Genomic DNA, 14,271 nt, shown 5'->3' with positions numbered 1-14,271 from the left:
TGTATGCACAAAACTATACGTAAGAAGAAAAATACACAATCAATCAATAATATTAATATAAATATCAATTATCACAAACATAAATGTAGATATCTAGATTCTCTAAGCCAAACAAAAACAAAAAAATCACGCTATGATGCAATGCATATGATTTATGGCCTTTTGGTAAAAAAATAGAAATTTGAGTTGCGAATATCAGAAAGACTTCATATTTATAAGGACTTGATCTTTACATGAGCTAGAATTCTTACGTTAGTATATTTGTTCTGGTAGTTAAGTGGCGCTAATCTAATCTAAAACTTCTAATAAGTCCTAACATGGCTGGAACTTCAAAAGTTTATCTAGATTAATGTAATTTTAATTTAATTAATTCTTAGTAGTTCGTAAAAGTTGGGGTCTCTATAATCACTCGAAAAAAGCTTTCTTTATTAATATATATATATATATATATATATATATATATATATATATATATATATATATATATATATATATATATATATATATATAGAGAGGGGTTCAAATGAGTCCATCATAATATGGAAGTCCCTAAGTCCTAATATTAGCCATTGGATGAGAGGAAATCAATGGATGAGATTATTAGGGGTTAGTTGGAAACAAAAAAAGGAAAAAAAAATAGTTAATGAAATAAGTACACTTTTTATCATATCGATGCTGATTACCTTGCAATCATAAACACTGTTTAATCCCTCCTCCTTCCTTTTTTCCATAATATCACGTTCAATTTATACAAACTATTCTTCTTCCTCCTTATTTCCATCTTCATCCATTCTACTTGCTTAAACAGAAAAAACGATTGGTAACCTACGTTCATTACGAAATCCTTATTTTTCATTCTCAAGCGCGTTATTTTGCTTTTATCATGGCTGAAATGGAAATTGTACCGGTTGAGAATGGTAAGTTGCTCTCCTTTGTTTCTTGTTAGGTTACCAATTCATTCTTTTTTTGTGTTGGCTCTGTTTCTTTTTCAGTGGTTTTTTTTTTGCTCTTATTTACAGTCATTGTAATCCTTTATTTGTTTTGCTTATGTTTTTTGCTGTGTGTTTTTTATTTTCTACTTGCTTAACTGTAATCTTCTTTTTTTTTTTCATCTTGGTTTTGCGCTCTTATTTGCAGTCATCGAATTCCTTTAAGCATGACATGAAGATTAACAATGTTAATGTGCGTTTTTGCTGCGTTTTTTTTTTGCAGTCATCTTATTTGCAGTCATCGAATTCCTTTTGCTCATGTTTTTGCTGCGTTTTTTTTCTACTTGCTTAAACTTATGCGTGACATGAAGATTAACAATGTTAATGTGCATGACATGAAGATTAACATGAAGGTGGCTATCCTTCTAACGTAAACTCTAAGCATCCGTTGCGAACGCTAAGCCTTCAAACTGAAAACTTTAAGCATCGATTATGAAACTTTAAGCATCTTTTGAACTTTAAGTAATGAGTTTAGCATTTTAAATTTGGAATTTTAAGCAATCGATTTAACACGTTAAGCCTTCAAACTGAAAACTTTAAGCATTGATTATGAAACGCTAAGCCTTCAAACTGAAAACTTTAAGGATCTGTTTCGGAACTTTAAGTAATGAGTTTAGCACTTTAAATTTGGGATTTTAAGCAATCAGTTTAACACGTTAGTCGGTAATTTTATACTTGCTTCTTTTTGTTAAAGGTGATGACTTACCAACACCCGAATGCGAGGAGGAATTGTGTCGTCAAGTGGAAGATATATTTACACCGTATGTCGGTATGCAATTCGGGGACATGGAGGAGGCTATCACTTTTTATAAGGTTTACGCGCTTGGTATTGGGTTTGATGTGCGTAAGTACACAACAAAGAAGTGGCGTGATGGCACTATAAAATCGAAGCTTTTGGTGTGTAACCGTGAAGGTTTTACTAAGACAAATAAGGAGAGCATGTGTAAAGAGGTTGATGGAGAAAAGCAGGAAAGAAAAGCTAAGTTAAAGAGGGTGGGGTGCAAGGCTAGGGTGAGGTTATTTTTGAAGAACGGGCTCTTAGTAGTAGATAGGTTTGACGCGGAACATAATCATGAGCTTGTATCTGTGAGAGATAGAGAATTTCAGAAGTTATCAAGAAATATTTCAAAGTATCATATGGGAATGATCATCGCAAATTCAAGGGTGAGTGAACAGACATTATTAAGTCGAGTTAATTATTTGAGTTTGGAGTTGTTATTTTTCTAGATAAAGGTTTAGAATTCCTAGTTAAAGTGTTGTAACATTTGAATTAAAGTTTGAAACTGTGGTGTTCAAATAACATGAAGTTACCATTGAAAAGAAGTTTCAGGATATATGAAAAAAATGTGGCTATTAATGGTATAAAATATGAAACTGGATATAAGAATTTGGTCTGCTGTCAAAGTGTTGAAACTAGTGAATTAAAGTTTCAGACAGAATGCTTGAAGTTTTCAATTTGGAATAGGGCATAACAGAGTAAAGAATTGATCAGTTGTAGTAACAGTTTGTTTGATTGTTTTTTTTTTTTTTTTGTGGCAGCTGAATATAGGTCCAACAAGGACTTACAGAATGTGTAAGGAACTTGTTAAGGGGTTCGAGAATATTGGAGCTAGTTTGAACGACTTCAAGAATTTTAAGAGAGACATTAAGTGTTTTATTCATGAAAGAGACGGACAACTTTTTATTGATCGTTTCAAGAGCTTGGCAGAGACTCAACCAGGTTTCTACTTCGACTATGACGTTGACGGAGATGGCAGTCTACGGAGGGCAATTTGGGCAGATAATATTGCTAGGAGGAACTATGCTGCCTTTGGTGAAGCCGTTTCTTACGACCCGACTTACTCTACCAACAAGTACTCGATGGTTTTCACCCCATTCACTGGGGTTGACAACCACAAACGATCAGTTACCTTTTGTTGTGCAATTATTGCTAAGGAAAATCATGAATCATTCAAGTGGGTTTTTGAAAGGTTTCTCATTGCAATGGGGGGTAAGGAACCGGAATATATAATAACAGATCAGGACCCGGGGAATTATTAAATCTTTCCCCCTTGTTTTTAAGACTGCAAGACATCGGTTTTGTATGTGGCATATTATGAATAAGGTGCCTATTAAGTATGGAAGTACAAGACACGATTACCAAGATTTCTTGAAGAAATTAAATTCTATTATATGGGACGAGGATCTTGATGCGGATGAGTTTGATGGTAAATGGTTGGAAATTATGGCCCAACACGATGTTGGTGACGTTGAGTGGTTTACTGAATGTTACTCTAAAAGGAGGCAGTGGGTGATGGCCCATTGTAAAGACTTGAAAATGGGTGCTATAATGAGGACTACTCAGAGGTCGGAGAGTGAGAATAGGTTTTTTAAGAGGTTTGAGCACAAATCTGGTACTTTGGTTGAGTTTCTGATGCGTTTTGAAAGTGCTATGGAGCAACAGAGGCACAATCAGAAGAGACTTGACAACGAAAACCGGCAATCAAACCCTAAGTTGTCGAGTAAGATGGCATTAGAGAGTGATGCGGCTAGGGTTTACACACACAACATGTTTGAGGAGTTTCAACATGAGCTGAAGTACTCCACTAATACATTTAGTTGCAAGGGTTTAATTGTATTGGATAACATAGAGGTGAGCACCGTGCAGGACTCGGGGAGGAATCGTAATTTTGAAGTTAAGTTCAACCCAGGTATGAAACTCGCTGTTTTTTTTTATTTGTTTTTTCCTGCAAATTAGGTCTGAATGTCATTAAGTTTTGCTTTGTCTGTTACAACGTTTCATATAATCAAGTTAAAGTTACGAGATTCAGTAATGAATCATTACGTTTGCAAAGTTCCATGATGGCTGATTTAAAGTTTAAGGAAATTCTATTAAAGTTACCAACCGTCACAATAAAAGTTTTATTTCCAGTTTTTAATGGATGCCACAGGTACCTTGCAGGCGAGCTGTAGTTGCAGACTATTTGAGCGAAAGGGACTCCTATGTAGTCATGTAATTTGGATCTACTGTGGTAATGGTGTTAAAAAATTGCCGGAATGTGGAGTTGCTAGAAGGTGGACAAAGGATGCATATCGGGGAATTGAGTGCAGTTTTCATGGACCGGAATTTGTTGATGTGGATAGCATAGACACAAAACAACTTGAGATGACAAAATTGTGGTCGGAAGTTCACGAGACAATTGGAATTCTTGGTGGGAAGGAGAAGGAGGATATTCAGAACCTTACCAATTTAATAAGAGAGTTCAAGGAAAAGCTATGTCCGTCAAGTGAGGAATTGAGTAAAGAAGAAGAATTGGAAAAGCTACTTGGTTGTAAGGCAAGTAAGGAGATCACCATACCGCCACCTAAAATTTCGAAAAATAAGGGAAGTGGGAAAAGGATTGTATCTAGTAAGTCGAAAGCTATTGCAATTGCAAGTAAGCCGAAACGTATGTGCAAAAATTGCAAACAAATGGCACACCACGACAAGAGGAACTGCCCTAACCCGTTTGCAGAGCGTCCACCAGCATTGGTAGAGTCAAGTGAAGAAGAAGAAGAAGAAGAAGAGGAAGAGGAGGAAGAAGAAGAAGAGGAGGATGAAGAATAGGTTGTGTCAGACGATTAGATGTTTTTTGTTTCAAATAGCAAGCTATTTCTTTGTATGTTTTGCATTTTTAAGTTTACTGTAAAAACAATTGGATGTTTTTTGGTGTTAACTTTTGACAAGAGACTACCAGAGATATGAAATAGAACTTTAGATGCTTGCTTATTAACGTTACAGTTGTTTTGGATCTTTTGGAAATTGTGAATTAAAGTTTCGTAATTAAAGTTTCAAAAATTAGGCTTAAAGTTTGAAACATGAGTTTTAAAGTTTCAAAATTGTAAGTTTGAAGTTTCAAGAATCGGTGTTAAAATTTCAGAAAAGAGTCTTAAAGTTTCAAAAAAGAGGAGTTATAATGTTCCAATAATGTAAGCTTAAGTTTCATGTTTCAAACTTAAAGTTTCAAGAAACGGTGTTAAAATTTCAGAAAAGAGTCTTAAAGTTTGAAACATGTGTTTTATGTTTCAAACTTAAAGTTTCAATTAGTTGGCTTAAAGTTTCACAAATGAGTGATAAAGTTCCAATAATGTAAGCTTAAGTTGCAATGAGTTTTAAATTTTTTTGTGCGACATAAACTTAAAGTTTTAAATTAGAGGCTTAAAGTTTCCAAAAAGATGCTCAAAGTTTCAAAAATAAAAGTTCCAGTTTCGAAATTAAAGTTTCGGAAATGAAAGCTTGGAGTTTTGCAAATAAGTCTTAAAGTGGTGAAAATAAAATTTCCAGATTCGAAATTAAAGTTTCGAAAATGAAAGGTTGGAGTTTTGAAAATTAGCCTTAAAGTTGAGAATGGGGCAGGTTAAAGTTCCAATAATTTGGCTAAAAGTTTCCAAAAAGACGCTTAAAGTTTCAATTATTTGGCTTAAAGTTTCAAATATGAGGTTTAATTTTTCAATAATAAAGGAGGGTTAAAGTTTCAATAATTTGGCTTAAAGTTTCAAAAAACATGCTTAAAGTTTCGAAATTAAAGTTTCAGAAATTTGGCTTAAAGTTTCAAAAATGAGTCGTAAAGTTTTAAAAATAAAGGAGGCTTGAAGTTTCAATAATTTGGCTTAAAGTTTCAATAATTTGGCTTAAAGTTTCGAAAATGTAATCTCAGTTTTAAATATGAGGATTAATGTTTTAAAAATAAAGTTTCAAAAATGTGTCTTAAAGTTTCCAAATAGAGGCTTAAAGTTTCAAAAATAAAAGAGGTTCAAGTTTCAATAATTTGGCTAAAAGTTTCCAAAAAGACGCTTGAAGTTTCAATTATTTGGCTTAAAGTTTCAAATATGAGGATTAATGTTTCAATAATAAAAGAGGGTTAAAGTTTCAGTAATTTGGCTTAAAGTTTCAAAAAGCATGCTTAAAGTTTCAAAATTAAAGTTTCAGAAAGTTGGCTTAAAGTTTCAAAAATGAGTCGTAAAGTAACAAAAGTAAAAGAGGTTTGAAGTTTCAATAATTTGGGTTAAAGTTTCAATAATTTGGCTTAACGTTTCAAAATAAAAGTTTCCAAAAAGAGGCTTAAAGTTTACAAAATTAATGGTTGCAGTGAGTGAGTTAGTTCCAGACTATATAAAGTGCGGAAGTTAGTGAATTACAGTTTCATTGTGGACGCTTAAAGTTAAAAATACAAAGTTTAATATTCAAAAAACGGGGCAGGTTGAAATATGCCACTGATCACATGCCTCAGCATTCAAAATATTCAAAACCATCAAGTAACCAGTACTAATATTCCAAACCATAAAGTCACCAGTAATAATACATCATTCGTAACGTTTTACTTCTACTTATTGTTTAGGCAAAATCTTAGCGATTTTGCGCCTAGCGTATACAATTTTCCATAAGTCTTCTTTCCGAGCCACAAATGATTTCACGTTGTCCAAAACTTCCTTTCGTATTTTGTTCATATCAGCTAGGACAAGGGTTGCTGCCAGTTGTATGACCAAGTAACGCCGATTTACCTTCCTCACTAGGTCTTCGTGATCGAACGTTGCACCCTCGTAGAATAGCATATGCATCATGGTGAATATACCAGACTCTAGTAAATTTCGTTTTGAGGACTGCCATGGAAATTTAATCTGTCGGTGGGGGAACGTTGCAACATCATGTGCTCTACCAACGGTTCTTGATTCCAAAAAGTCGCTCAATGCACCAGACTACAAGTCAAAGAATGAAACTGATTGTCAAGCACAATTATACGGGGCATAATTAAATTAATATCAAACTAAGTAGCATCAAATGTGAGAAATAATGAGGCCTAAAGTTTCGAAAATAGAGTGTCAAAAGTAATGATAAAAGTTGCAAAAATTAGCCTTAAAATTTCAAACTGTATGCTGATATTTTAGTGATTAAAGTTTCAAAATTATTGCTTAAAGTTTCAAAGAGGATGATTAAAGTTTCAAAAGTATTGCGAAATTAGGAAATTCAGACTTACAATTATACGAGACACTCTGAATATCTCAGAGGTGTCACTGTCAATATGAAACTGATGATCAAGCACATCCACTGTCTCTGAGATGAAGTTGATACAAATGCAAGCAAAATAATCATCAACATTAACCGGTATGAAAAGGTAGTCTGCATTCAAGTTGAACGTCCTCCCACAGCTCTTTATGAACAGGTCCCAAACATGGAAAAGTGTATCATAGTGGGTATCATAAGGTGTGCCCTGATCTTGACAATCTAACAGTCTCATTAACACATCCTACAAAAGAAGTTTATGATGAAGCCATATTATCTCCAACATTGTACTTTTGTTTCAAGGGTAGATATTAGATGCATACCGTATGGCGTAATCCGAAGAAAGCCATCCTTGCGACCTTATTTTCCTCTGTCTCTATCCGATTTAACAACTTGGACCAGCATTCAATCACTCTTGTGGACATTTTTGATTCCGGTAGCATTGACATTATATCATCCCTACAAAGCATGGCGTTGGTTCCGTAATCCGCAAGGTGTTCCCTGTAAGGCGAATATATCAGTTTACCTATGACCCTTATGAATTCAAGAAAATCATTTTGAGTAGACATAGAACATGAACGTACCTAGGGTCCATTGTGTGGTCGTCAAGGAAGCAGTAGTCCGCAACGTTCTTCCTTAAATTGGGCACATCCTTGAGTATTAATTGGTTGCTCCTTAGAGTCTTGGAAATCACAAGCAATCCTAAATCGGCAACATCGTAGTCAAGGGAGCAACCAAGACCATCTCCCTTCCCACGAGGACGGCTCCTAATAGCAGATAGTTGTGCACTAGAAGATGAAGGAGCAACGGAGGAGTTAACTGCAGGGGTATTTGAATCAGATCTACTAAACCGGGAGCGTTTAGCGGTTTCATTCACAACATGAGAATCGAAATTTCTTTTCGGGGTTTGGTTGAGGAGGTGTTTTGAAGGAATCCTCCCGTGTCCCACTTGAACACGCAAGAGCTTTGTACTCTTTAAAGGACTTCACCGCGTCTAACACTTTTTGTCTTGAGAGGTTAATGTCACTTAGAACTAGTGTCGCGGCAATTTCAGCTCTGCACAAATTCATAGCATCCATGGTGCCTAACCCGCAATCAAATGCAACCCCAGTATACAGAAGCATGTGAATCATTGTATATGTACCGCAATCGTTAGCTGAGTAGCCTAAACCTTGCCATCTGAAGTTAACATTCACGAACTTAAACTCGCTAACCATAGAACCTTTGCTTAACCCTTTGGAAAGCATGTACTTGCCCATTTCATTAACCTGTAAGTGATTCCAATATGGTTCAAATCAGACAGTTGAATTGACAGTTCAACATATGAAAAGTTAATTGGATATCATCAGCTGTGAAATAAAGTTTCAGATACAGGCTTCTAATCTCAGTTTTAAATATGAGGATTAATGTTTTAAAAATAAAGTTTCAAAAATGTGTCTTAAAGTTTCCAAATAGAGGCTTAAAGTTTCAAAAATAAAAGAGGTTCAAGTTTCAATAATTTGGCTAAAAGTTTCCAAAAAGACGCTTGGAGTTTCAATTATTTGGCTTAAAGTTTCAAATATGAGGATTAATGTTTCAATAATAAAAGAGGGTTAAAGTTTCAGTAATTTGGCTTAAAGTTTCAAAAAGCATGCTTAAAGTTTCAAAGAATAAAAGTAAAAGAGGTTTGAAGTTTCAATAATTTGGGTTAAAGTTTCAATAATTTGGCTTAACGTTTCAAAATAAAAGTTTCCAAAAAGAGGCTTAAAGTTTACAAAATTAATGATTGCAGTGAGTGAGTTAGTTCCAGACTATATAAAGTGCGGAAGTTAGTGAATTACAGTTTCATTGTGGACGCTTAAAGTTAAAAATACAAAGTTTAATATTCAAAAAAAGTTTCAGAAAAAATAAAGTTTCACAAACAGTGAACTAACACATTAGTTAAGGGTAGTTTACTCACACAGATGCGTGCAACGCCTGCATAAGGCAGAATGTCAAAATCCTCGCCATATGAATGATTGTCAAGGTATTCAACCTGCTCCGCTGGGAAATTTATACATACGCAACAATAATGGTCACCAGCTAAAACAGGAATAAAGACCTGGAATCAAAAAAATAGAGGCAGTCAAAACCTATTCAATCAAGGCCTGAAAACAGATTAAATGAGCTAAAACGACATGAAAGATGCTATAAGGTTACACATACCAAATCAGAGTCAATATGAAAGGGAGTTGGACAATCTTTCTCCCACATGTCCCACGCATTGAAAATCTCTTCACTAAGGTCCAACACTTCCCCTTTTTTTTGGGCATACCAAATTTTGACCGCAGGATCCTGACCAAGCATAGGGTATAAGTCACAGTTTCAATAATTTGATAAAAAATAAATGGCTGAAAAACTCACGGCACATACATTGTGACTAAGACCAAACCAACAACGGGAAGTTGGGACTGGTGCAGTGTTCTGATTTCTGATGTAGTTGAGTAGTATAGACCAACAATCGATGACACTGTTGAGGATCTGAATCCCAGGTTCTAACGACACAATGTCATCCCGTGGAATGCTGTATACGTCGGTGAATGATACAATTGATTCCCTAATTCAGAAATGCAATAAGGATGTTCAAATGTTAAATGCATTATCTATAATGGATGAAGTAAATTTCCAATTAATATAATTTCAACTAATTTCTAGATTTCCTAGTTTACTTACGTTTTGCTATAGCTGTTTGCTTTATTAAAGATGTAATCCATTACATCCTTCCGCCAGCTAAAAACGGATGTGAACAGTCTCTTGTGGCAGCTCAAGAAATTAGAGACAATTAACTGCTCCGAATCGGGTGCCCCACAGTCAAAAGAGCACCCGAGGTTCTCAGGGGCAACAGCCATGCACGACAGATGGGTTTTTGAATGAAATAAAAAGGGATGGTGTACACCCTCAATATGTGGAACGTAAGTTGAACGAGGTTCTTTATTTATCTCGTCAGACGCTTCCAAAGTACCCCCTCCGAACATCGCCTCAAACTCAATCTCTGACTCTCGCACCTCTTGTAAAACGACATTAATTTCAGCAGTAGAATAAACCTGAGCGGACCCAATCATTTGGGTAATAGACCCTTCCGGTGCCTTTGCTGCAACATCATCAGCTTCCACATGATCTACTTCCATAACAGCCTCTCCCCCCCGCAGCTCACATACACTCTGATTATTTACAGCGGGTGTAGAAATAGCTATATCGTCCAAATATTGAGTGGAGCAGTCTACATGTACCTCGTCAGCAGATCCATGAACCTCCAAGCCATCACTTTCTTTGTTATCTGTATCACCCGCTAGATCACGTAAAACGCCAGTAATTTGCTGCAAACTAGAATGTAGGTCATCCTCAGGACGAATTGGGGTACTCGTCGAAGCTTCATGAAAAACAGGTGCTTTATCCACAGAATCTTTCATTCGGGTTTATATCGATTACTTGACCACATATCGATGAAGCACATCAGATTCAAAGAATGCTTGTGTAGACTGTGAAGGAACGTAATCAGTTGGGTCAATATGCGGAGTTGTTAGACGTTCGATCTTTGATGTTGCATCTGAGTACCACGCATGGAAGACAATTGCGTTCCGCTGCATCTTTAAGTAGAGCTCATGCAGAACCTAAATTAAAAAAAAAAACATCCCACTATCAGTAAAACTTTAACTATGTTTTCTGCAACTATATTTCATTGTCAATCAAACTTTAATTATGTTTCATGAAACTTTATTTCACAACCAACATAACTTTAACTACCCTATATTAGAAAAAAGGCATCCCACTGTCAGTAAAATTTAACTATCTTTTATGAAACTTTATTTCACTGTCACTAAAACTTTAACTATGTTTTATGAAACTTTATTTTACAGAGGATAGGCATCCCACTGTCAGTAAACTTTAACTACCCTATATTAGAAAAAAAGCATCCCACTGTCAGTAAACTTTAACTATCTTTTATGAAACTTTATTTCACTGCCACTAAAACTTTAGCTATCTTTTATGAAACTTTATTTCACTGTCACTAAAACTTTAACTATGTTTTATGAAACTTTATTTTACAACAAGCATAACTTTAACTATCTTTTAGAAACTGAGTTTTGAAGTTACACAATATAAGCATAGAGTTACAATCTACACAATTACAACTAAAAATAATATGATTTAGCCAGTTGAAATTGAAATAGTTAGTCAGAATGATAAATAGAAAAGCTCGACTTACATCCACAAATCTCTAGCTTGCAACTCCCGTCGTCCTCAACACCTGGAGGTAGTTCTATCTGAATGAATTTCGTCTTAGGGGTTGAGTGTGATGTAGAAGCCAGTAGTAACTGAGGAGTTCTATTAGCAGTGATAGCATTTGGCTTATAAGAAGGTTGAATGCAGCGGGGATAACACACTTCCGAGAATATCTGTTTACCCAAAGATCCACTAACAAGCTCTCCCTTTATCCTATCGGCAATACCCTTGTCATCCCAATGTTTTATAAGTGGGAGATCATGACTTGAGACTTTACCGCGAAAGTCAAATCTCTGGAAATATGTAATCATCAGGAAAGGAATACAGCCTCTCAAGCAAGTCCGCGATTTCCTAGATTCGAGACCAGCAGCGACCATCTGATCAAGCACATATGTACACCAGTCATATTGACTGATAAGACTTACGTCTTCAATAGCTGATAGAAGCTTCATATCGACCCCGTTTGACGTGGGTGCTAAGAATATTGCCATACTAAACAGTACAAATAACCGACAAAATTGGTCGCCCCCTTCTTTGTCTTCCTCAATGTCTTTTAATACCTTTCCTAGGGAATTGGATCGAGATGACTTTGACACGTTGTACTTCTTTCTCCACCGATCCTTCGCCCCTTAATCACATCCTCATTGCCTCCTTCTTACGACCGGGGTACTAGTTCGAGTTCCTTAGGACCGCGTGGTAGCAGGAAGCAATCATGAACATCATGCTTACTCAACATGAACTCTTTCAGTTCGGAAGCCCTGAACACATACGTCCCATCATTAAAAGCTTCATAAAACAGGTCTACATGTTCAAGAGGGTACTTTAAAAGCCTCAACTCAAGCGGTCCACCAAACCCGATACGCTTCACTGCTGCTCGCTGCTTATCATTCAACTCATTTATCAATTTCGAAAGTCTCTTACATCGACACTTTACCACAGTCGAGGGCGTGGATTTAGCAACGGCAGTCTTATCTCCACCATCCGTCTCATCTTCAACTGCTATCACCGTCTGAACTTCACCGACGATCTTATCTTCACCATCCGTCTTCTCTTCAACTGCTATCACCGTCTGAACTTCACCGACGATCTTATCTCTACCATCAGCCTTATCTTCACCAGCCATCTGATCTTCAAACGTCAGATATACAATATAAACTGAAATTGCATAATATGGCTTAATTGAACTTAAACAATGCAATCACATCTATTATGAATGATTAACTGAATTTATGAAATGGCTAAGCAGGTAGAAAAAAAGCACAATCCTTTACCAAAACAAATTAGCTAAAAGCAGATATGTACACGGATTATCACTTTACAGAGCATGACATGAACACATCACCTTAGGATTGCTTAGTTTGCGAAGAAATTAACATATACATTCAAACTACTCAAAATCTAGGACACCCCATGAACTAAAAGATGAATCAATCAAAACCCATTACAAAGATAAATCATAAAAAAGCACAATTTATGCAATTTAATCATAACAAAAGATAAAATATTGAATGGACTTACATAAATTCAGTGAATGACATAAAGATGGGAAATCACAAACCCCAATTTAGATGAAGTTGTTGTTGTCTTTGATTTGAGTGATAATTGGGGTTTATTAAACAATACAATCGATCTAATATGGTGTTTTATGCCGTAAACCTAATTGATTGATCAATTGAAGTTCCTAAATTTGAAACAGTTACGAAAATATAACATCGAAGTTTCATAATCAATAAATTAAAGTTTTCCAATTGAAGTTACGATTGGATTAACATACTAGGACTTAATCTACTTAACAAAATAATATAACTGTTCATCTTATTAAACTAGGTAACCAAAAAAACAAAAAGGAAAACAAGAAAACAAATCAGAGTCGAAAAATAACATGCACATTGATCAACAAGGAAGACGAAAAATAACACGCACATTGATCAACAAGGAAGACGAAAAACATTAACAACAACAACTTCAGTTTTGAATTAATGGCTTTGCCGAATAATAATAATAATAATAATCATAATAATAATAATAATAATAATAATAATAATAATAATAATAATAATAATAATAATAATAATAATAAGAAAAAGAAGAAGAAGAAAGTATGGAGATTTTATACAATAAGGATAAGAAGAAGAAGAAGAAGAAAGTGGGAGATTTTATACCCGAATTGCGAGAAAAAAATGGCGAACTCAAAATTGCGAATAATGGTGACAAAAGTGACGACTTCAACCTTGCAAAAAATGGCGCCTTCAAGTTTACAGGGAAAATGAAAGGTCTGTGTAAGTAAGAGAGAAGAGAAGAAAAATAAGAAAAAGGTGTTCTGAATTTTGTTTTAGAAAATTGTGAAGTGGGTAAACGTGGGGAAATGAAATTGCATGATTAATGTCATGCATGGGGAATTGGATGTGTGTGTTTTCCGTTAAATCTCAACCATCCAATTTTTATGATCCAAGGGCTTAAGATTGGACTTAGGGACTTATCTAATAGAAGGGGACTTAGATGAACCCATTTCTATATATATATATATATATATATATATATATATATATATATATATATATATATATATATATATATATATATATATATATGATATGCATATCTCAAATCTAATTTCAGTTACCATTTTAATATTCTGGAACATAGTGCCTCTTGCACTTATTAATTATTTACTCTTTGCCGTGGTTAATTTTTGTCTTTTTTATATTGGGGTGTCTTAGTCAATTATTATCCTTTCTATTTTAAGAATAAACTTAATGAATAATTTAATCATTCAACCTCAATTTAATCCACTTGTCATTTAGTAATTGGTCACCTCCTCTTTTCTTGGTCTTTATGCCAAAATAAAACAAAGGACAACAATTAACCGTGACGGAAAGAGTAATTATTAGAGCTCCACCATAATTAATTATTTAATTAATGTGTTTCTTAGAATTGTCATTGTAAATACACCGTAACATCCACTCCAATGTTGTTAAGGAAATTTCCCCACAAACGGAGATGAAGTAGGTGTGGTTTAAG

The 14,271-nt window shown here is 34.9% G+C and overlaps 2 protein-coding genes across 2 annotated transcripts; both read left to right on the top strand.

Annotated features, from left to right (window-relative positions):
* The first annotated feature begins 883 nt into the window (after window positions 1-883).
* Window positions 884-3,029, top strand: LOC141620082 (protein FAR1-RELATED SEQUENCE 5-like). The gene is made up of 3 exons (XM_074437045.1): window positions 884-917; window positions 1,684-2,153; window positions 2,529-3,029. Exons 1-3 carry the CDS (start codon window positions 884-886, stop codon window positions 3,027-3,029), a joined length of 1,005 nt encoding a protein of 334 aa, XP_074293146.1.
* A 55-nt stretch (window positions 3,030-3,084) lies between these two features.
* LOC141620081 (protein FAR-RED IMPAIRED RESPONSE 1-like) lies at window positions 3,085-4,713 on the top strand. The gene is made up of 3 exons (XM_074437044.1): window positions 3,085-3,679; window positions 3,920-4,500; window positions 4,648-4,713. The coding sequence occupies exons 1-3, from the start codon at window positions 3,085-3,087 to the stop codon at window positions 4,711-4,713; spliced, it is 1,242 nt and encodes a 413-aa protein (XP_074293145.1).
* The last annotated feature ends 9,558 nt before the right edge of the window (window positions 4,714-14,271 follow it).

This window comes from Silene latifolia, chromosome X (genome assembly GCF_048544455.1).
Source record: "Silene latifolia isolate original U9 population chromosome X, ASM4854445v1, whole genome shotgun sequence".
Lineage (NCBI taxonomy): Eukaryota > Viridiplantae > Streptophyta > Magnoliopsida > Caryophyllales > Caryophyllaceae > Silene > Silene latifolia.
The sequence above is the reverse complement of the archived record's forward strand: the minus strand, read 5'-3'. Positions and strand labels throughout refer to the sequence as shown.

Bases quoted from the DNA above. Each gene is read 5' to 3' on its own strand.
- LOC141620082 (XM_074437045.1), top strand. From the start codon at position 884: ATGGCTGAAATGGAAATTGTACCGGTTGAGAATG. The intron at 918-1,683 runs GTAAGTTGCTCT...TTTTTGTTAAAG, and splicing joins AATTGTACCGGTTGAGAATG to GTGATGACTTACCAACACCC. The intron at 2,154-2,528 runs GTGAGTGAACAG...TTTTTGTGGCAG, and splicing joins TGATCATCGCAAATTCAAGG to CTGAATATAGGTCCAACAAG.
- LOC141620081 (XM_074437044.1), top strand. From the start codon at position 3,085: ATGAATAAGGTGCCTATTAAGTATGGAAGTACAAGACACGATTACCAA. The intron at 3,680-3,919 runs GTATGAAACTCG...TGGATGCCACAG, and splicing joins TGAAGTTAAGTTCAACCCAG to GTACCTTGCAGGCGAGCTGT. The intron at 4,501-4,647 runs GTAGAGTCAAGT...TGCATTTTTAAG, and splicing joins CAGAGCGTCCACCAGCATTG to TTTACTGTAAAAACAATTGG.